The sequence below is a fragment of the Cinclus cinclus genome, chromosome 3 (assembly GCF_963662255.1).
Source record: "Cinclus cinclus chromosome 3, bCinCin1.1, whole genome shotgun sequence".
NCBI classification, from domain to species: Eukaryota; Metazoa; Chordata; class Aves; order Passeriformes; family Cinclidae; genus Cinclus; species Cinclus cinclus.
In genome coordinates this window covers 25880915-25903212 of record NC_085048.1, presented here as the reverse complement: position 1 = coordinate 25903212, position 22298 = coordinate 25880915, and the positions used below count along the sequence as shown (strand labels likewise).

Here is a 22298-nt window from a genome sequence, read left to right as displayed (position 1 = left end):
AAAGCCTTTTGTGAGGAGAAAATTTGAGTAAACCAGTTTTATGCTCAGTTGCCTTTGTTTCCAAGCAGGCAGCCAATAATATGTTTGTCAGTTTATTATTTCCTCGCTGTTCCAGAAAGCAGTGCTCTTGGGCATGACTCATTGGGGTTGCTCTTCATGGTTCATCATCTGTGTGGCCTTCTGGGAAAAGAACTTTACAGCAATTCTGTGTGAACTAACCTTCATTGTGCTTGTGCCTATAAATATGGGATAGCTTGCTACTAGACTTTTACTAGGCCATTTCTAATGGTGACCTGAACTAAAATGAAGTGGACATGAACAAAAAGGAAGATCTTACTCAGCAGGTAAGAGACTGATCATGAATAATTTCCGAGCAGGTATACTGATGTAAAATACTTTTTGCATCTGCCTCAAGATTTCAAGTGAGTGCGTTGTTCCTTGTGAATTATGTGCAAGGCTCTTCATGCATGTATGTTGACTATGATCTGATCCTGGAGGAAGTACAGGTGAAAGAAAAGCTTGTTTAAGCTGAAGGCACTCCATTTGCTTTAGGAAGCAAGTCTAAGAGATTTTGACTTCTTATTAGTTTCATTTATAACTTTACCAAAACCAACAAAAATAGATGTCGTAAATCTGATCCTATTAGTATTATTGGGGAAATAATTTGCTTAACTTCACTAATGCAAATGAAAGCACTACAGTCTGTGGATAGGGATCTGACCTGGATTAGAAAGTGACACTCTTGAGTCAGGCTACTGACCCAAATGGAAATGTTTAGTTTCTATATAAGTGCATTTTTTAACAGATTCTTATCCTGAATTCATACTCTGTGGTCCCAAACCACTGTGAAGGACGGATCAGCTTATTCATTTTGACACTCTGCCTTATTCAGGGATTTTTTTTTTTAACACAGTGCAGGTTGCATAGTCAAGGGAAAGTAATTGCAAATAATCTTGTTACAAGGACAACTCTGTTGCTTTGAAGCAGCAAGATAATCAATGACCTTGAGAAGCTTGTCTGGTAATTGTGTTATGTAGTATGAAGGCTTTGAATGGGTGTAGCAGACAAAGGCAGATGTTAGATGTGAAAATTACTACCACAATATTGTGAGCTAACCTCACTCCATTCATTTTCACATGAAGGATATTAATAATTGAGAATATTTAAGTTTCAAAGAAGGAAGAAGACTTTTCCTGGTCCTCACATTGCAGCACATCTCCCTTGACCTATGGCAAGTTTGTGCTTCAACTTCCCTAACTGAAAAATAATGAGATATACCTAACATTTATGCCACTTTCACGTCCTTCACAACAAGGTTTTTGTAGCAGTAAATCACTCTCAAAGAGCCACTTTATGAAACAAGGTCACTGAGGGAGATATTAGTCACAGCAATATCTTGACAAAGTATGTGATCCTCATGTTTCTTGCTTACAAGCAGCCAGTGTCTATCGTCACATGCCTTATTTTAGCACTGCACCCAAGAGCCAAAACTCCTCTCTGTGCTTGGAGATACTCCCTGGAAATATCTGTGTTTTCCTCAGTACAGCTCCATGGCCAGATTCTGTCCTGGTTCAAATCTTTGTAGCTCCAGTGACTCCAGTGAAGCTTCATTAATTCTCAGCAGTAGATAATTTGTTCTTGAATCCTCTGCTTCTTTGCTGCCTGGTTGCTGGGGAAGCAGCAGGGCAATGCTTTCTGCCTGCCAGGGAAAAGGGCAGAGAAAACACTTGGACACAACTACTTGCTTTATGGGTACTGTTGTGTGAGGTCTTAAGCAGCACCTCCTGCTGTCTTGGCTTCAAGTATTCAAAATTCATTACTACACAAAAAGATTAAATAAACTTGATGTACCAACCTGGAAGAGATGTAAAGGGTAACCTGGTAACAGCCAGAGTGGGACAGGAAAAGTTCCTCAGCCTTTAGAATATGACAGTATTTGAAAACTGAAAAACTGTCTTTTGAATTAGAACTGGAAACAAGTTCAAACAGTGTAAATAATGTCCTATGTCAGCATGACCTGAAGAACATTTTAGCATTTTCTTTTAAGAGTGGAAACATTTCATTTCTATTTTCCAATGTTTTTTTAATATGATTTAAAAAAAAATCAAACCTAAGTGAAACAATTACTTTCAACCAAATCCTTCAACCAAATCCAACCAAATCCTATATATTTTTGACTTTCATTTTAGTTTCCCATATTTTTATACTTCTTAGGTTTACCAGATTTTGACATTTAGATGTTCTTTGAAAAAAAAAAATCTTTCATTCTTGAAAAATCTATAGTATGCACTCAAAAAGATCATCACAATTTGACCTCTTAAAAATCAGTTAACGACATGAAATAAAAAAATGAGAATGTGACTTGGCCTCTATTATATTTTATTGAATGCTTACATCATGTTTTTAGGTAGTCAGTAGCAGGAAAATTGAGTTATTTTGTTGATTAAGTATACCAAAGGTCCTGCTAGAGTTGCACCTTGCCTGTTTCACCTTTTACTTTGATAGAAATCCTCCTGAAGCTAGTCATCTATAGTTACTCAGAGCTCCTTTTAAACTAATTCCATTTCTCTCTTTTTTTTCCCCCATTTCAAATGCTTTACTGAGAGTTTCTTTTTCTCATTTCCATATCGCGTTTTGTCAATAAGTTTTTGAGAGAGGTTTATAAAATAAAATAGTGTTTGCAGTCTTGCCTGAAGTCATTATAAAAACAAAAAGTGGGAGAAAAATGGAAGATTCCCTCTGCAGCACCTGAATTTGCCACATGGAACACTACAGATATATATTTTCAGTCACATATAATATATTTTTAAGGTAGAAGTTCAAGAAATGCCCTGGATTTTCACCTGTTTCACACACCACAAACCTTAGTATTTGTTATTCCTCCCAAAGGCAACACTTTACATTTCCAATGCTCTCAGCTTGGCAGGTTTACAGATGAACTGCCTTTTGGCAGTACTGTATTTCATTATATAGTTAATACTCCACTTCAGAGCTGTACAAAGCCCAAAAATGAACACAAACTGATTAAGAAAAATTGCTTTAGATTTATATTTTCTGTGTTACCACAAGATATAAAATGTCCCTTAGATGTAGAATCCTGGTCACATGCCAGAAGCGGCACTTAATTTTGTTAAGTAGAGCAAGCAATTTCATCTGCACAATGCTGAAATATTTGCCTGTTGTTACTGTCCTCTATTCTCTCGTCTTCCTACCTGCATGGTGCCTTAACATGCTGCTGCAAAGCTTAAGTGTAGCCCTTATCTGTTGATAGTCAGAGACATCCAGACTCTTGTGTACTCAGAGTGACATAGGAGAAATATAATGAAGACAAGTACAGCTGTTATTTATGAGCTGAGATTATCCATAAAGGCAAATGAATTATGACCAGCCTAGTCTTCTGGCCTCTTATAGGACTTGCATTGGTCCACCTCTACCTGAAGGCTTACCAGGTGGAAACTCCAGTGCAGAATGGATCAGCACAAATTGCAGCACTGACATGAGTAGACCTAACAGAAACCAGAACCTGGGAAAGTACCAATAAATATCAATGAAAAATAACATCAGATAAAACATTAGAAAGAAAAGCCTAAATCTCAGATCTGTTGTGTAATGTGGACCACACTGTTTGTATTTTGGAGCTGATTCTTCTGGCAGGAATATTTGAATCACTGCCCAAGCGTTTCTTTGCTAAAGGAGAGAAACATATTTCAGAACTGCCAAGACCTCTGACTTAAGGTGCAAGCAAGTATTTGAAAATCAGCAAACAAAAATTAATTGATGCTGAAACAAATGTTGTGTAAAAGAACTATAAAGTAGCCTATTTACTAGTACTGTTGATTCAGAGCAAAAACTGTAGGAACTTTCAGGAAGGAAATGAAAAGTAGTCAAAATTTTTGCTGTATTAATGCCATGACTGTTTTGCTTTCCTTTCAGCACATCATGACACATGGTTCAATTAAATTAAGTAATCATTTGTAGCCAGCTGGCACTATTTCACTTAACCATCCCTGTCTTCTGTAGAAAACAATATCCTTTCAAGAAATAAAAAGTTAAACAGATAAATCATAAGTCCTGTTCCTAGGTGGTCTCCCCTCTCTACCCATGTACTAAGCCTTTACCACATTAACTACTAGACAAGTAAGTCTAAGTCTGTGCTATATCTCATGCATATGACTATCTTTAATATAAAGAAATGCTGCAGTGATACCTTGCAACAAATATAGAAATGTTTATTTCACTGCAGAAAACACTGTGAATGAAATGAAATGAGATGAAATGAATTAAATGAAAATGAAAAATGACATTTTCTAAATTAAAGTCCGTACTGAGTTTATTTAGAAATTAAGAGTAATTTCCCTGCCAAAAATTCACGATGTGCCTTTTGCTGAGGACCTAAAGTAATGCATAGTTTGTTCTCTGTATAATTGTAAGAGTTTTGTTTATTTAAAAGTAAAAATTATCACTGTTTTTGTTTAAGAGTAATGGGTACAGAATTTCTTTTGGGTCTAAAATCAAACTGCAGTACCATAGTCTAGTTATTAATAGAAAATAAACCCTCTACAAACTACTATAGACTCATCAGTTATTCAAGGTCTGTTGATAAAGAACATTTCCATTTACAAACTTGCAAGTGATCAGTCCTTATCCTGCTCATGTCTATTCAGAAGGAATTTGTTTTGGTAAGGATTAAAATGTGGGAATGGTACCATGTGTTCATGAAATTCTTTAGAATGGCTAGTTGTGAAGAAGAAGTAGTTTTCTGACATTTTGCTTTCAATATATAAACAATCCTTTGTCTGACTTCAGTACAGATGTTATTAAAAAAGGACGAGCTCAACTTTCCCTTCAGTCATTTTGCTGAACATTTTTCAGAGACCTACAATATAGACAACAGGCAAAAATTTTGTCTAATTTTTAAATTTTCAATAGGCATCAGCATACTTTATACAACAGAAATGCATATGGCATTATGAATATGTTACTAGTCTTGAGTTACTCAAAGGAAACAAAGAATACTGAAAACCTCATAAACTGTAAATCAAGATATTGTGATGATGGCAGCCTCTTCCACAAAAGTTATTAAAGCAAGTATTTGTCATAAAATAATGATAATATAAATTTTTATGATTATAGCTTTAATAGCTGAAACTCTTTCTCTCAAAAAAATAATGTTATATGTTTAGAAATTTAATATGATGAATCTTTTATTTTAAGATTTGTGTTTTTCCATCTGGCAGACCCTGGTTCCTCCACTCCTCCTGTTTCTCCCCCAGCTTCATTCCCTTTTTGTTTTACTAGAGAAAGTATTAAAACTGGAATTCTGAAATGTGTTTGTCCACTTTGCTTTTCAAAAGAGTTATTTTATTACATTTCCATTCCATAATGGTGCAGAGCTATAAGAATTAGGTCTATTCTGCATGAGTGAATGTGTAGAGGTATCAGGAAACACCCGGAATTATTTTATGGGGTACTATAGCATGTTATGGGAATAAACCAAAGCCCTTGGATGAAGAAATGAGTTCATTAAACACGGAGTGCTAAAACTAGGGTAGGAAAGGACTTCTGTTGTGAATGCACCAGTGACTGTGTTTGATTGCAGGTGGGCATCACAGGCATCTCTGTCAGGATATGGGCATGGGAGCCACGGGTTCACCCTCCCCACTGAGCTACCTGCCACACCAACAGCAGTGTCCCAGTGAGCTCCAAAGCAGCTGTACATACAGCCTGCCATGGAAATTTGGGGCAGGAAAGAGAGGGAGGAAATGTTCCTGTGAGCTCTTCATTAGGAGAGAAGCCATAAACATCTTTTGCCTACATAATGATAGAAAATAGCATGGTGAGAAAACAGTGGAAAAAGGGAGGAATAATGCAGAAAAAGGGGAGTTGTTAATGAACTTAATGAACTTAATGTAAGCAGTGTAGCTGCTTCATTCCATAAACACATTGGATTCTGCTACCTTTCCTTCTATGTGCTTTTGTCTGTCAACAGAAATCACTTTTGCCTTACCCAGACTGGCATTCACTTTGCTTTTGTGCAGATCCCTTCTTCTGGAAATTCAGAAATTGGAGAGAGTGCAGATTATTCCTTTGTGGAAAAGGTAAAGAATGGTCTCATTCAGAGGATATCCCTTGATTTCCCAGTGTTTTTACAGGCGCAAGTTCCAGCCCAACCCAAGCAAACCAATGAGTGTTCATATATCTTAAATACATACCTGAGTAGATATTCATTAGTAATATAATAGTTTGTGTTTGGCTATGCAGTGATTTTGGTTAAACTGAGTCAGGGAGTCTTTTTAAAGACATTATCAAATGAAGAATTCAATCACTATATAGATAATTAATCACTCACAATACTGAAATCTGTGCTATATTGCAAGTACTAAAATACATTTATTTTTTTTTAACTTTAAAGGACATGTTTGGCAAATGATGTCACGCAATGTACAATGTATTATATTACAATCTACTAAGTTTGGCTAAAAACAGTATTATGAAGGAGTTTTCTCCAATTTTATTCTAAAACACAAGAAAAAGAGTTCTGTGAGATATTTTAAAGGTCAAAGTAAGTGTTCACAAAGACTTTCATTATCAAGAAGTAGTGGAAGTACTACAAGGTAAGTGCAGCAAGTGGTAGTGCTACATTGCCATGTTCTGTGTCATTCATGCATGTTGTTTGGTTGTATATTTTATTGCTGGTTACAGAACACATCTGAAAGTGACAATGACGAAGTCGATGGCAACAATATATGTGGTTTCAGAAAGAAAAAGGGAATCAAAGGTCCTACAAAGTATATTCCTCCTTTAGAAAATGAGAAGATGGAGCTGTCCCACACCTCAAAAATCCCAGATCCTTGTCCCCTTAAAGGAACCACTGGTTTCTCAGAACTGCCATCAGAGCAGCCTCTTCAAAACCCCACTGCCTTTCCTCAAGTACAAAAGGACAGAGGAGGTCACATCAATCCCAATTCTGGCAGTGGCGGTAAAGAAGACAGGTATGGAGAAACACAAGAAACCCTGGAATATGCTGATAATGGGAGAAGAATATTAGGAAAAATGCATGAGGGAACAGACACAGCAGCTCAGCTGAAGCTGCCTGCAGCTGTGCAGCCTGCGAGGGATGCAGAGGAAGGTGGCTGCACAGAGGCAGTGCAGAGGGAGAGGGACAGTGAGCAGGCAAGGGGTAAGCCAGAAGAACGGGATGGGAGGGAAGAAAAAGTTGTCAAGTTTCATGTGACAAAGATGGGCCCCCTAGGAAATGCTGCATCCATGCCAGGGAGCCGTACTGCTGAGTCCTTCAAGGAGGCCCCTGGCATTTCTAAACGAAGTCTACAAGAGTTGAAAAATCTGCTGAGTGAAGGTCATCTGCCTTCTCATGGGCCCAATTTCTGTGGCAAGGCAGGTGGCACTTTTGCTCAGAAAAATTTGAAACCACAGGAGAAAACATCTGACAAGCAGGGCTGGCCCTTTGAGACTTTTAGTCCCCATTTTGGAGAGGAAAAGCAGAAGTATCTCAGCTTCCACAAGGAGGGAATGGGGCAGCAGAGCAAAACCGTCCTGGTCCTCAGCTCTGCCGGCTCTGATCAGCAGCAGCCAGTGGGAAGCAATGTGGATCACCTTATTCTGGGACTGCCAGCAGCTCCTACACCTGCAGAAAGCACAGCTCCTGAGTTTCAGTTTGACTCCTCCACAGGCCTCGACGGTAAGGATACTTAAACATCACCTGCTCTCCTCTTAAAGAAAATGCTCCTCTTGTTTCCTGGTTTTTTGCTAAGCTGCAAACTTAAGTCAGAGCTAGTGCAACAGAGAACTGACTCCTGTGCTTTCTGTGTGATCAGGATGGATTGGATATTGTACTCTACATCTATGCTGCTTTTTTTTTCTTTTTTTTTTTAAAGCAAGGCATTTTTAAAGCCCAACTGCCTGCCAAAAACTTTCACGCTGAAGTGGTCATGTCTTTTTCACTAAAACTGAAATATTTCCTCGTTGAAAATGAGTGCAGGCAGCATTTCCCAAAATTCTGCTATATACTACAAAGTTTTGATGGCATCTGTGCTTCTTAAAATTTCCATTTTTAAAAAACATTTCTAAACATTTCTAGCAGTAGAAATTGCTCCCATGTAGGGATGATATTTTCAATTATTAGTCTTGTGAGAGGACTGGAATGCAAAAACATCTCTTCTAAATTATGGGGGAAGAAAAGCAAATGAGGCAGAGAGAACTGCCACTTATTTTCATGCTGCTCAATAAGTCCATTTTGGAAGTGTTTAGAGAGACAATTAATTGCTACTAATAGGCTGTGATTTCTTTGTAAAAGCTTCTGGGCTAGCTGGATCAACAAACTGAAAACTATTATTAGCTATGATAATGCAATGGGCTTGAACAGTTTGTTGTTCTGTTTCCAGGAAGCACAAAAACACCAGTTTGTCAGCTGTATGAATATGAGATTAATACATTTCCATGAACATCAGTCTGAGATCACATTATCAGCTTTCTGGGACAGATATCTTTCCTTTTGACTTATCTTACTGATCCAAGAAGTATGAATCTCTAAACTGATAAAATACAACATCCATCATTAACTATGTAACAAAGTATAATAACAGCAATTAAATTTTTGCAATAATATTAATTTATCCTGTTTTTTTCCAGTCTCCTAACAGATGGATAGAAACCCTGTTATAGATACTCTGAAAACAGACAATTTGAACATATCAATTGTTGTTTGTATTACCCAGTTTGAGCAAGTCTAAAAAAGATATCTATGAACAGGTATCAGTGTTTTCTCAAGGCACTGCATGAGAAATGCAAAGCTTTGAAAAGATATTTCACACTTGAACCACTCTCTAGTCATGTCTATTAGAATAAAAAGTTTAGAGGATTATTTCTCAGCCTACACTTGATGCTGCTCCCTTTCCAGATTATGTTGTTTTTCACATTGATAAAGGCTAGCAAAATTAATTATCAAAATTTAACTTCATTGTCTGCAAAACCAGCAAGTATATTTTAAAGCATAGGACTAATTATTCTTTGTCATAGCACCACTTACAAGGCAGAAGGAACTGATGGCATTAATTGTAGATTCCACAGGGAGATTTCAACCCAGCTGTAATCATTCAATACGAAGTAGCTAATCCAAGTATATTATCTAAATAATAAAGACAGGCATTTTGTCTTGAAAGATCTATTAGAAGTGAATGAAAAATTGATCTCTGAAGGTAGGTGTGTATTTCCACTCAGTGAGGAAAAAGTCCTGTGATGATTAGTTTGGGTCATTTGTCTAACTCTGAGATGCCTAAACCTGCCTGGGATTAATCCTGCCCTGGATGAGTGGTGGCTGCAAGAGACCTACAGATGAGAGCTATGGGGGTGGTGGGAGAAAACTGTTTTGTCTCCTCAGAAAAGTATTCAATATCAAACATTTGGGAATCTCATGAGGTTTGGAATCTCATGAGGTTTGGATTCCATTTGGCTTTGACCAAACAAATTGTAGGGCTCACTGTGCATTTCAGCTAGTAAATGGAATGCACAGAAATAACTTCTACTTAGTAAGAACTTCATGTGTTCAAAATTTAATTTTCATTGAATACATTCAGTAACTTAGCTGAAGAAAATAAAATTTAAGATAAAATTCTGAACTGTTTAATGAGCCTCTGCATGAACAGTATTTCATTGCTGCCTATGATAATTTAGTGATTGATAAATTCAAGTCCTAAATAATTTTATTTTTTTGACTAAAACTTTATATTAAATATTTCAGCTACCGAAGTGCCTGAAGTCTTGGATCTAAAGATATCTCGACTGAAACACAGTCTCAATAATTATTGAAAAATAATAAGTTTTCAAATATTTGAACTTGCTCAAATCAGAAGACTTTATCCAAAATATTTGGAAAAATTACAAGAGGTTATATTTCAGATCCACTCAATGTTGAGATAAAACAGGCCAAAACAGGACTATACTTTATTGTTATAAAAGTACACAGTTAAGGGACAATATAGAGATCAGCAGTAGAAAGGTTAAAACATGCATCAGTGTTAAAACTGAGCATCAGTGATTCAGAGTACATCAGAGGATTTATGTGCAGTCATGTTAGTGACATGGCTAACATCTCTAAAACAATAAATCAATATATTTTTTCCAAAATTCTAATTGGACAATGTGGAAATATTACTGCATTTTGTCCATTTCTTGACAGATCTTTTGTAAAAGAAGTGCTTGGGCATGTGAAAAATAATAGAAAAGCAGAAGACTTATCAGATATTTGGGTTAGTAAGAACAATATTACTTGAAGAATGTCAGAGAAACCGGAGCTGAAGCTAAAGCTAAAACTCAATCTAAAGTGCTTTTCCATGGAAAGATAGAAACTAACACATGCAGCTAATTAGGTGAATATACTGACAGCACTAACCTGAATTTAGGAATTTTATTTGCCAAAGTGTCTATATCTGACAATAATGTGTATTTCTGCAAGTTGGTATGGAGTCATCAATTACCAGGTGCTTAAGCTCTTCAATGCCTGCATTCTAGGGACACAAAGAAGGATGATTCCAAACAGTAAAGAATAAGAATAGCAGTAAAGAAAGTATGCAGTGTTAAATAAGCATTCATAGCATGTACATGCACACAGGATGACTTCGTGCATGTGCTGCATGTGTAGTGTATATAGCTATGTATAGTATACAGTGTATATAGCTATATATATGTAGTGTATATAAGGGAGGTGTATATTGACCTCTGAACTGAAATCTCACTACATGCTGCTCTGCATGCTACTAAATTAGAATATTAATACTACAGTGGCCAGAGAGGAGGCCAAAGGGAATATCTTTATTCAAGCAATGTGAAGCACCCAAGGATCATAATACCCCAAAATCTTGGTGTATTATCCCCTGTGATACAAGGGGGTGTGGGCTCCCAGAGCAAGGGACTGCAGGTGACCTCAGCAGTCACACACAGTGCAGAAAGACCAGCTGAGCCTGGTGATATCACAGGCTGAGGAGAAATTGCTCTTCTGGACCTTAGGAAACAACATCACCCCCAGGTAGCTGTAGGTGAGCAAAGCAAGGGAATAAGTATCACCTGAGGCTTCAAATTTGCTTTGCATGTCTTGGTCTGTAGCCAGGATAAAAAATGTTTTAAAATCTATTTAGTGAAGACTGCAGGGCTGGGCATCCAGAACAGCTCCAGAAGCATGTCCTCTGCACAGGACTCATCTTCTTGAGTATATATCAAATATATGGCCATATAAATATGAACCAACGTGATACCAGGAACTGTTTGAGAGAGGAAATTTTCTGAAGAAAGAAAATATGTTTCAGCTATGGCTGCAGGTACCTAGTGTAGCTACCTAGTGACTGTTGAAATTTCAAGCACACAAGAAAGTCTGAATGCTTCAAGAATCACATGCTGACCCCAAATACTAAGTTCCCTTGTTAGCTTGGCTTTTTAAAGAAAAACATATCAAGAAGACACTATCAGGCTGTACTTCATACTTAAAAGTGGATTTCATCAGTCCTACAAGAAATCTTGTTTTCTACTACGATATTGACCTCATGTCCTTACCCTTGACTTGTTCAAAGCTCTTATTTTTAATAATGAGGCACTAACAAATGATGCTACCTAATATTTAGGGACAGAGTTATGAATCCTTCAGCAAAGAAATAGCCTAGGCTTTTCTCTCCATGGACATACAAAAATTTGCTCACACAGACTGAACCAAATTTCAGCTCTCCATGTGTTTCACTATCGTATGTGCTCACCTGGAGGAGACATGTCTACTGAGTCTGTTCAGTAAATCTAGTCAGTCACAAGGAAATAGGAATGGAGTCTCTTTGGGAGCTGTAAGTGGACAATCAGGGGACATAAGTGGTCACTTCATAGTCACTGCCTCTGCTGTAATTCCTGCAGCATAACAATGTCTCACTTTGGGATTTTGGACTGTCTTTTTCACTTGGTACCCTTTTCACCTTTGTATTTTACACAATCTGTGCTTTTCTTGCAGGTCTCCTAAAGTGAAGAACCAAAGACATTCTGTTTCTTCGTGTCCTTTCCTCACACCCTCTCTGGGTGCAACAACATTTTTCTCTGTTTTTCTACGTTTTGAACTGAGTTGGAGCATAGCGCGGCTGAAGCTCAGCTCTTCTAAACCCTCTTGGTTGCTCTTATTTTCTGTCAGAAAAAAAGAGAAAATTTTTGTCTTTTACTTTTATTTCTGAACTAAGCTATATACAACACACCATTTTTTTAACCTAACAAACTAAGAAAAAACCAAAGCAACCAAAACGTCTTTAATCTTTCATTTTAACAGCTGAAATCTTCCTTCTCTGTGACACTGCATGATTTCCCACTTTTCCTCTTAATCTATATAAAAGAAAAATACTTGGACAGGACTTCCATCCAGTCTTTCTGATCTATTTTGTCCTCTTTCAGCTGAGATTCAACTCATCTGTTTCTGGTATTTATCATAATCTAGTCATGGCATGACTATGTGAGAAAGAGGTGTATTCAGAAAACAATTCTTCCCACCCACTGGAGATGCTTACTTACTTTACAGTAATTGTTAAAGGTCCAAAAATTGTTAGATTGGACCCAATGTAAGGGAAATACATTCTTTTCTTGTTATGACTGCCAGCTACCTCTCCCTCTACAACATATTTGTGAAAAGTTTAGTCCTTACCTTCAATACTGTACAGAGACTCTTCCCTATTTAGCCTTGCTTCCCATTCAGCATAGTGCTCTCTCTCATTCTGGAAGTGTTAAGGCCAGATTGGATGGAGATTTGAACTACCTGGTCTAGTGGAAGGTGTCCTTGCCTGTGGCATAGGAAATGGAATTAGATGATCTCTTATGTTTCTTTCAACCCAAACTGTTCTATGATTCTCTTGATTTTTTAAAATTAGGAAAATATTTTTAGGCCAGAAGGGACTTCCCATTTTACAACTGTGTAGTTTCATCTTGTTTAGGATTATCATTCAGGTAATTCCATTGGGTATTGCACAACTTGAATTTCTTCCAGCCACCTGCACATGCTGTTTTCAAATCCTCTATATTTTGTACACAACTGTGATGATTTACTCATTCACTACAGAGGAGCCATTTTATAAAATATCTTGGAATGTGAAAAAATATGGGTTATTTATTTTATCTTTCATTTACTGAGAGATAAAAATATACTTTGTATTTGACTCTTGAAGATGTATCTTTTCTGAGAAGCTGTGTAATGCTGTTGCCATACACTTTGGAAAGAATAATTCATGGCTGATTGAAGCTATATGTCAGTCTCTAAATTAGCTATAGAACTCATGAGAAAGCTGAGCTTTGACTTGGTCATGCCAGTAGAAAGCCTGCTTTGCAATTAAGTCTAAAAAAAAAAAAAAGCAGACCATCATGAGACAAAGAAATGAATGGGAGAAAAATGAATTGAAAGTTTCACTGTCAAACAGATCAGGGAAATATTTTTAGTCTCCATCCTTTGGGAGTTTCTACTAAGCTTACCTATTTATTCCCCTGATAACAGTCATAGGTGAATTAAAATATAAGGTAGGAAATAACTTTTTATGTACTTTACTGCAGAAATCACATCAGTAAACAATTTTGGAGAAACTTTCTCAGATGAGAAAGAAATGGAAATTGCATATTTTTTCAATCAAAGATGCTTCTGATTACTACATCAATAGAGCATTCAAATGCAATTCATGTCTACTTACCCTATCAAAAAAACAGATGGGAGTAGAAAAGTAGCAATAAGAATGGTATCAACTGTAGGAAAAGCTGTCCTATAAGGTTTGAGAAATAAAGGCGGTTAATGTTTGAAGGCAAAATGAGAACAGTAAATAACGTGCTGTGCAAAACAAGTCAACTGGCTGTTCTTAAATATACAAACCAGAGCTCTGTAAGGAAGAACAGATATGCTTAAATTAGTTCTGACAGAAATTTACACAGGCTTTAGAGAAGTGTAGTTTTGTGATTACCCTGGGGGACTCATTGCTAGTGAATACCATCAACACAAGGTATCTGTTTTTAAGAAAGGGGTCAATATAGATCTTTAGAGAACCTTGTGTTAGAGTTCTAACATAGTAACCTCTTCTAGTACTAAGAAATTTTTTATTTTAGTTGTGGTGTGGTTTAATATGAGACTATGGGAGGGGGTGGCCTTAAACAAATTGAAAACTAGAGATTGATCTGGGACGTGCACTTCCTTCTGTTTTGTCACTTTTCTGTTGCTAAGAAGGGAAAGCTGATGTCACCTATTTGCCCTAGCTGCTCTTAACAATCTGGGTGATTTCAATATTAATAATCTAAGAATGGCACCACTCTTCTGCTATAAATAATAATAGCATATAATAATAGTTATTATTATTGGTAATATTTTTAGTTTTGTGCAATTAATATTTTTAGATATGGGAAGAAATTTTATATTTGTAGATATTTTGTAAAAATTACAGTAGAAAAAGGAATATTAACAATTGTTTCTCGGTGCTAAATTAAATGAGAAATGCAGACAGAAACAGACAAACTTTTCTGTGTCCTGACAAACTGATGTAGATGTTTAATGATCTGCTTAAAGAGAGATGTTCAGTCTGGATTTTTATTTGATTTTTAAAATGAAAATCTGAATGGAAATCTGAGCATCTCATTGAACTTACATGTTTCTTTAAGGAGATTTTCTAAAATTAAGAGGTAGAAGCCCTTATTTCTAGACACCCAGAAACCTAGAGAAAAAGTCATACTCATGAACAGAATCCTCCCTTAGAAGAATGTAAAACTTTTAGACTGTGATTCTAAATCAGCTAGGCCTGTCAAATATTTATCACCTACTTTACCTCTAATAACTAATGTTCTGGATAATGGCCATATGAACTGAGTAAAGACAGAGTAGTCCCGTTCCCTACTAAACCTACCCAAAATTTAATAATTATTGACATCATGGATGTAGTTTGACAGTGATTTATTAAGTGGCTGCCAAGAAAACATATTTTGGGTCCTATGCAGTAGAAAAGTGAGCAGTTTGTAGTTATTCACTAGTTATTACTTTAGAAACAAATCCCCTCTCATATTTCCAAAATCAACCAGAGGTGACATTTTTGTCCATCTTACAATTTACAGAAGCATTATTTCAATGAGAAAGCTAATCTACAAAGGATATAAAAGATGAACTCTAAAAAGTATGTGAAGGCTGCATGACTGTTTCTGTTGGTTCTAAAAGATTTTGGAAAAAGGCTCTTGTAAAAAAATCAGTGTCTTTTGCCTAGCAGGGCATATACACTGGTATATAGATTAATTCTAGATTAGTACTAGACATATATATACAATTTATTATTCTAATTTAAGAAGAAGTATTGTTGACCATAAAAGAAGACAAACTGGAGAATACAAATTCTTGCTTTTTTAGTAATTAATTTTTTCTTTCTTAGTGTTCTTTAGAAACATTATATGTGTATGAATTTTCTGTTAATGTTTGTTCACATAGTGGAATTTATGGTTGTTATTCAAATAACTTCAGCTTGAAGACAACACACATATATAAAATTTTGAAAATTACCTACCATTGGCAGATGTTTAAATTAAGCATATTTGTAGCTGTATCTTTAAAATTAATTTGCACAACAATAATATGAATGCACATAACATTTGTGTTTTTCTTATATACTCATTTATATAATCTATGTCTCTCAGGAACACTGTTTTAAAGAATTAATTAGATTAGAATTAAAGTTGCTGTTTTTTCATGATTTATATATTTTTACCTGAAAAATATTTGTTCAGTTGATGGAGATTTAACAGACAACATTTCAGGACATTTGACGAAATGCTTGCAAAATTTACATCAAATGTTGACTGATGTCAAATGTAGTCACCCAAGCCTTACTTTGAACAATACAGAGACATAAAAAATCTCAGTGTGGCAGGTGGTTGACAGGAAATGTTTACCATCTTTGCCAAGGAAATTAAACATGAATAAAATAAGGCATTGAGCACTGTTTTAAAGGTGAAAGCCTGAGATTTCTGTCCCTGGAGTTAAAAAAAAAACCAAAAAACTTCTCTCGATAGGAAGATTTAGGACCTAGAACTTGAGGAAGATTTTCAGAATCTTTTAAAGTTCTGTTAATCTATTGAACAACCACAGTTTATACCTGTTAATAAACTTATAAATAATAGTCATGTTCATAAAAAAGTCAAATCTGGCAAATGCCAGTATACCTGTATCTTGAAAAACAACATTACAGGATGACTGAAGTGGTATTTAAATAACTTTCTTGGTGGCATAAGCAAGACAAGTCTGGTCCTCCCTGCTTGCTCTTGTGTTTTGGCAACACCTGCAACAGAGTAAGTGTTACACAAAACATTTAGACAGGACTTCCTTATTTAATACTTATCTTTTAAATGGAATATTGCCCCAGTGTTTATAGAAGACATGGAGAAAAAAAAAAAGGTATTTCCATAACTTAGAGCTGAAACAGATCAAAGAGAAAGATGTCATGAAGTGAAGTGAATCTGACAAAGTTATTTTCTTTCTATTCAGTTTTTACTCTGTTCTCCTATTTACTTGAATTTTGTTCTGTGCTTTCAGCTGCCATTCCTCATAGAGCACTGTTATTAGTTAACTTTGTCTTACTTGGTTGACCTTGCATCTAAGCTGGAGGATGCTCAAGTAATACCCAAAGATTCTGAGAAGTCTTCATGGCTACAGATGAATTGGTGGCCTTCTCAGGGAATAATCTGACAGCCTTGTGCTGGGCCAGCTGCTGAGCCTTCTTACTTCTTGCAACTGGCAGTCCTACTTGCCCCAAAGGAGAGGTCAAAAGCTGTGTTTGTGTCTGCTGACTACTGCTAGACAAGATCTGCTCTAGTTTGGGTAATTTGCTGCTGGAGAGATTAGGATTGCTCTCACCAGCCTTCAGAGAGCCTCAGCATGAAGCTTTAAACTTCCACTTAAAGGCTGGTGGTGAATGGTTGCTGTTGGAGATCTTCCACTGTGGATTTGAAACATCAACAAAAATTCATCTGCACACATCCTCAGGAAGAATGGTGGACTTTTCTCCCAGAAGTGAGAAAAGAAATAAATTTTCCCCAATTTTTTGCCTGTTAATATGAAATGTTACTCTTGGATTTTTTAGTTTATTGTACTAAGTGGAAGTTATTGCCTTATGTAGTTTAACTCAAACAAAAACAATACCAGGTACTCAAAAGAAAAGCAGGCTGAGAGATTGAGGTTGAAAGGAAGTTACTGTGTCCATCTCTCTGCTTCCATTATAGAATTTATACTCAGGTGTTATTGCCTTCATGTCAAGAAGTTCACAGAACAATACAGCTTCTGCACTACCGTTCATAAGATGGCTCCATAACAGCAAATGCATAAATGCACAAACTTCCCTTAAAAGTCATTGCCTATGCTGGAGAAGACAGCAATCTTCCTCAAGAGACCTTGAGAAAGGTTTAGTAGAAGACAAGTGCCCTTTTTATTTATTATGTTTCTGTATCAACACACTTTACAAAGTCATTGAAGAAACAACACCTATATTCTGTCAGTTTTCAGTGGGAAATAGGTATTCAGTTACTGCTTTTGCTCCTAAAAACTCGACAAACCTCATAAAACCTGGTTTTACCATGTGCTCTCTTGTTAACTGGAAATAAAGTTTAAATTACAGACCATTCAAAAAAAAAAAGAAATTTTGTACAGAATGGCAGGGAAAAATACATATGTTTATTTCCAAAATTCTTTCATGATCCATATCTTTTTCTTATTTCTGTTTTCACACCCCACACCACCATTTCCTACTATTGCATTTTTTACGAGAACAGCCTTATTCCAGCATTCATTATTTTGTTTGACGTGAACATTCCTCTTCACTTCTAGCATTCAACAGAGACCCTGATGTAAACGGCCTCGAAAACCCAACTCTTCTTTACCTGCTCTCTCATCTTGAATTTATTAAGCAGCAGATGGCCAGGGACAACGTGCAGTTTGTCAGATTTGAATCAGTAGACCTCCATGGTGTGTCAAGGTCAAAGAATGTTCCTTCTCGATTTTTTCAAGTAAGTTTTTTTCATTTCTAGCTGTACCTTTATGTGTTTTCTTGCCCCCCATCCCTAAATTATATTTTTTCCATACTGCAGGCAGCAACTCCAACTTAGAACAAATTATCTGTTCCCTCTCCTTTCTCATGTTCCAAAGGATCTGGACTTCTTTCATCATTGTAATAATTTATTCCTCTTTTCCTCCAAATAGTAATCTAATTAGATAAGGCTAATAATTTCAGTTCTTTGAAGTTCTAATAATCACTTCCTTCAAAAATATCTTTTCAGATTCAACACATTATAAAAAACTTGAGTTTGCTGAACATCTCTAAACTGCAGAAAAGAAAGGAGTGTTTGCACTGAAAGAAATAAAGTGACTGGAAATAAAATCATTTTAGTTATGAGACATTTCATAATTATTAATAAGATAGCAAAATATCACTGTTTTGCAAAATGATTTTACAGCAATATTTGCCATAGTAATGACTCAGGAAATAAAAATCAAATTAGGAAGTAGGATAAATTTGGTCTCAGTGTTCAAGAGGGAGAGTTCCTACTATGGGGTAGTCACTTTTGACATCTTTCCCTGTGCCAAATGGACAGCTTAGACATCTTGGAGCAGAGTTCACCAGAGTATGGAGTTTTATATGGAGTTATGGGTGTCACACATTGATACCTTTGACTGCCAGCTGCTTAAAAGAAGACATATTTCATTAATTAATTAATTAATTAATTAATTCATTCATATGAGGGGAAGCCACCATATGCAATTTCCATCTGGATATGCAAAATTGGTTATTTTCAGCTCTGAGCTTGTCCTTTTCTGAGTTTGTTCTGTCTCCTCTACTCACACAAATGGCAATTTCTTCCCTTAGAAGAATGAAGGTAAGATGTAAATATGAGCCAAATTCCACTTGATAGAACTAGGCCTAATTGCAGCTTTCATCAGAAAAATGTTTGATCATAAGGTAAGTTGTAAAGGTGCTTGATTGAAGGTAGATGTTCCTTCCTTAGGGTCTCACCTGCATTTAATTTTCATCAGTTGAAGCATTCTGTTCAAATGGAGAAGAAAGTATAATTATGAGGTTTTCTTACCTGGAAGCAATTCCCTGCATTTTACCCCAAACTTTTTAAGTCTAGAAAGTGGGATTTTTCTGTTAAAGTTTGCACCTGAAAAACAGCATTTAAAGAGAAGTTACAGTTTGAATTGTATTGATATGAATCTTGTGTGGTCACTTGGGCCCATTTAAACAAAATGGTCAGAGGGTATGGAAGCTAAATAGACTAACTACAGATTAAAGTCTGACTTGCAAAGAGTGCGCCTAACTGTTGATACTAATTATATAAACACCATACAAGAAATGTGTTGAAGAATTTTTTTGTCCTTTATGTAAATTTTAGAAATTATCATTGATGTAATGGTTTTTAACATCAATCTTTCAGAAAGTTTTTTTCTTTCTAAAGACAGTAACTGGTTCTTACCCTTCATGTTGGTGATCATTGCATTTTAGGGTTCTTTTACAAAAATATCATTGTTCTACCTGAGAATCTGAATTTTACATCTTTTGTATACATAAAAATACCACTGAGCTATTTTCTGGTTTGGTAATATGTCATTCTGCTCTGTGTTTAGGAGAAAGCAATTCATGGTATTGCCATGCCCAGAAGTTACCTTGAGCTGACACTGAATCCTAAAGATAATGAATTAGACTACATAAATGCAACCAATTTCAATTGTGACATAATTCTGAACCCTGATTTATCAACGTTTCGAATACTACCCTGGACTGAGCAGACTGCAAGAGTGATATGTGATTCCTTCACTGTGCTGGGCACCCCACTAATGACCTCCCCAAGGCACATTGCCAAGAAACAGCTGAGCCAGCTTCAGGACAATGGCTTTTCTTTACACTCTGCATTCACTTATGAATTCTGTATTTATGGCATTACTGAGGTTGTAAATTCAAAGACAATATCCTTTCCTGCAGCCACGATACTAAATAACCATGACCAGACTTTCATTCAGGAACTTATTGAAGGAATGTATTATGCTGGTGCCAACATTGAAAGCTTTTCTTCTTCCAGTGGGCCTGGGCAAATGGAGATCACTTTTCATCCAGCGTTTGGCCTAGATGCTGCTGACAGTGCCTTCACGTTTAGAACAGGCCTTAAAGAGGTGGCTAAGAAGTATAACTACGTGGCTAGCTTTTTCTCAGAATCAGGATTCTACAATTTGGGGGCTCTATCACATAGCCTGTGGGATCTGAATGGCCAGAAGAATTTGTTTTCTGCTGGTTATGGAGTTGAGGAGCTCTCAGAGCTTGGAAAAAATTGGTTATCTGGTCTCTTGGCACACACAGCAGCTATCAGCTGCTTGATGGCTCCTACCACCAGTTGCCGCAAGCCTTATTCTAAATACAGTAAGGAATCAAAAGAGACTGTAAATGCAAATTGGGCATATAATGACAACAGCTGTGCCTTTAATGTCAAATGCCATGGTGGAAAAGGCACTTACATAGAGAATAAATTAAGTTCTGCTGCAGCAAACCCATACCTGGTCCTTGCTGCTACTATTGCTGCAGGTCTAGATGGAATAAAGAGAGGACTCAGCTATGATGATATGCTTGAAGAAGAAAATCACACTGGTGATCCAAAACATTCATCAATTCCTCTGAAACTAGAAGATGCTCTGGTTGCGCTTGAGAAAGATTCGTGCATTAAGGAAGCATTAGGAGAAACTTTTATCCGATACTTTGTTGCCATGAAACATTATGAGTTAGAAACTGAAGAGATGGATAGTGAAATAAATAAATGCCTGGGATATTTTATTTAGAAGGAGCACTCTTCTGTAATGCTGCTGTGTAAATGCATACAGTGAACGGCTAAGATTCTTGAAATTAGTATATTTATTTAAAAATGTTTTAATGCTTTGAGATTCCCTCCCCCCCTCCTTTGCATAGTATATTGTAATTACACTTAATTGTCCATGTACAGTCATGGCAGCACAAACCTGATATATTAATGAAATAACATTAACAGGCTATTAAAACACAAGTGGAGTTTTTTTTCTGGCAGACCAGCTGGTGAAAAGAAGAAAAGAGAAAGTGAAATGGAGAAGAGCAACTACACAATTGTTATACTGTATAACATGCAGAAAGGTGGGAGTGATGGGGACAGCAGTGAGGGGTGGGGTTCAGAACTGGGGAAGGCAGGGAATCTTGTGTTCAGCATGGTTATGGGATTTGTTCCAGCCTATTCAGTAACTGATGGATTGCAAAACCAAAAGTATATGAGTTTGATTTAAAGCATAAGCTAGAACAATGAACATTGTAGAGAGAAGGGCAAAGGGCTGAGGCTGTAGAACCTGAGAGGCAGGAATCAGTACCTTGATGGGAATAAATAAAAAAGACAGGATGGATTATATAATAATCTATACATCATAAATTCTGCTGCTGAATGGAGTTTTTAAGAATTATAGTTAAATAAAGATATTAAAAAATCAAATAGTGACTTGAAGAGGGAATAATTCATAGAAAGGCAGCAGTGTCAGGCCACTGTGCAATAAAAAATGAGTTGGTTTTATATCTATTCTGATGGTTAATGGTTTAATTCAGAATTAAATGGCAAATGAGGAAAAAAAAGGGTAAAAAAAGCCAGAGAATTTACAGCTTAAACTGTACTTAATTAGGAAACTTGATTTTACCAAGGATGCAGAAGATGACTGAGAGGAGAGAAGCGGAAAGAGTAGGATGAAACCAGAAAGAAAGAGTGAAGACACAAATTCAGAGACTGAAAATTCATGGTTAAAATAAAGGGACAAAAAGACCCACTCGTAAAATTAGAAATGGCAGCTAGTGTAAAGAAAAATAATTTTTTAGCAATAGCAGGAGGTGGCATTTAGATTTGCTCTTTGATCTTGTTGCTGCTGTTGTCCTTTATTATTAAAGATAGCATTTGTTTCATTCACCACCCCTGCATTAAAAGTAATTTCTGGTGTTCTTTATTTTGTCACAATATTTTGATCTGTGTGTAGGAATTTGTGAGTGGAAGAGTTTGGTCTTCAGTGGAGTAAAAACCAAATTCAGTTAGTGCTCTGTCAACTTGCAGAATTAAGAAGATGTGAACATGAATATTCTACTTGCTTACTGATGGATCTTCCATTCTTCCCCTACAAAGTATTGTGCTTGAAATGTAGCACATTTGCTGCATTTGTTGGTAGGCTAAAGCTTTTTGTGTGATTCCAAAGAACTCATTTTATACTCAGGTAGCAAGAGGAAATA

At 36.3% G+C, this 22298-nt stretch overlaps 1 protein-coding gene across 2 annotated transcripts; it reads left to right on the top strand.

Annotated features, from left to right (window-relative positions):
* Positions 1-314: 314 nt before the first annotated feature.
* On the top strand, positions 315-20851 carry LGSN (lengsin, lens protein with glutamine synthetase domain). 2 transcript variants are annotated; one of them, XM_062488564.1, is made up of 5 exons: positions 315-344; positions 6039-6098; positions 6703-7699; positions 17858-18036; positions 19652-20851. In XM_062488564.1, the coding sequence occupies exons 1-5, from the start codon at positions 315-317 to the stop codon at positions 20849-20851; spliced, it is 2466 nt and encodes an 821-aa protein (XP_062344548.1). The 2 variants fall into 2 exon arrangements, with proteins under 2 accessions (XP_062344548.1, XP_062344549.1); XM_062488565.1 differs by lacking the exon at positions 6039-6098.
* The last annotated feature ends 1447 nt before the right edge of the window (positions 20852-22298 follow it).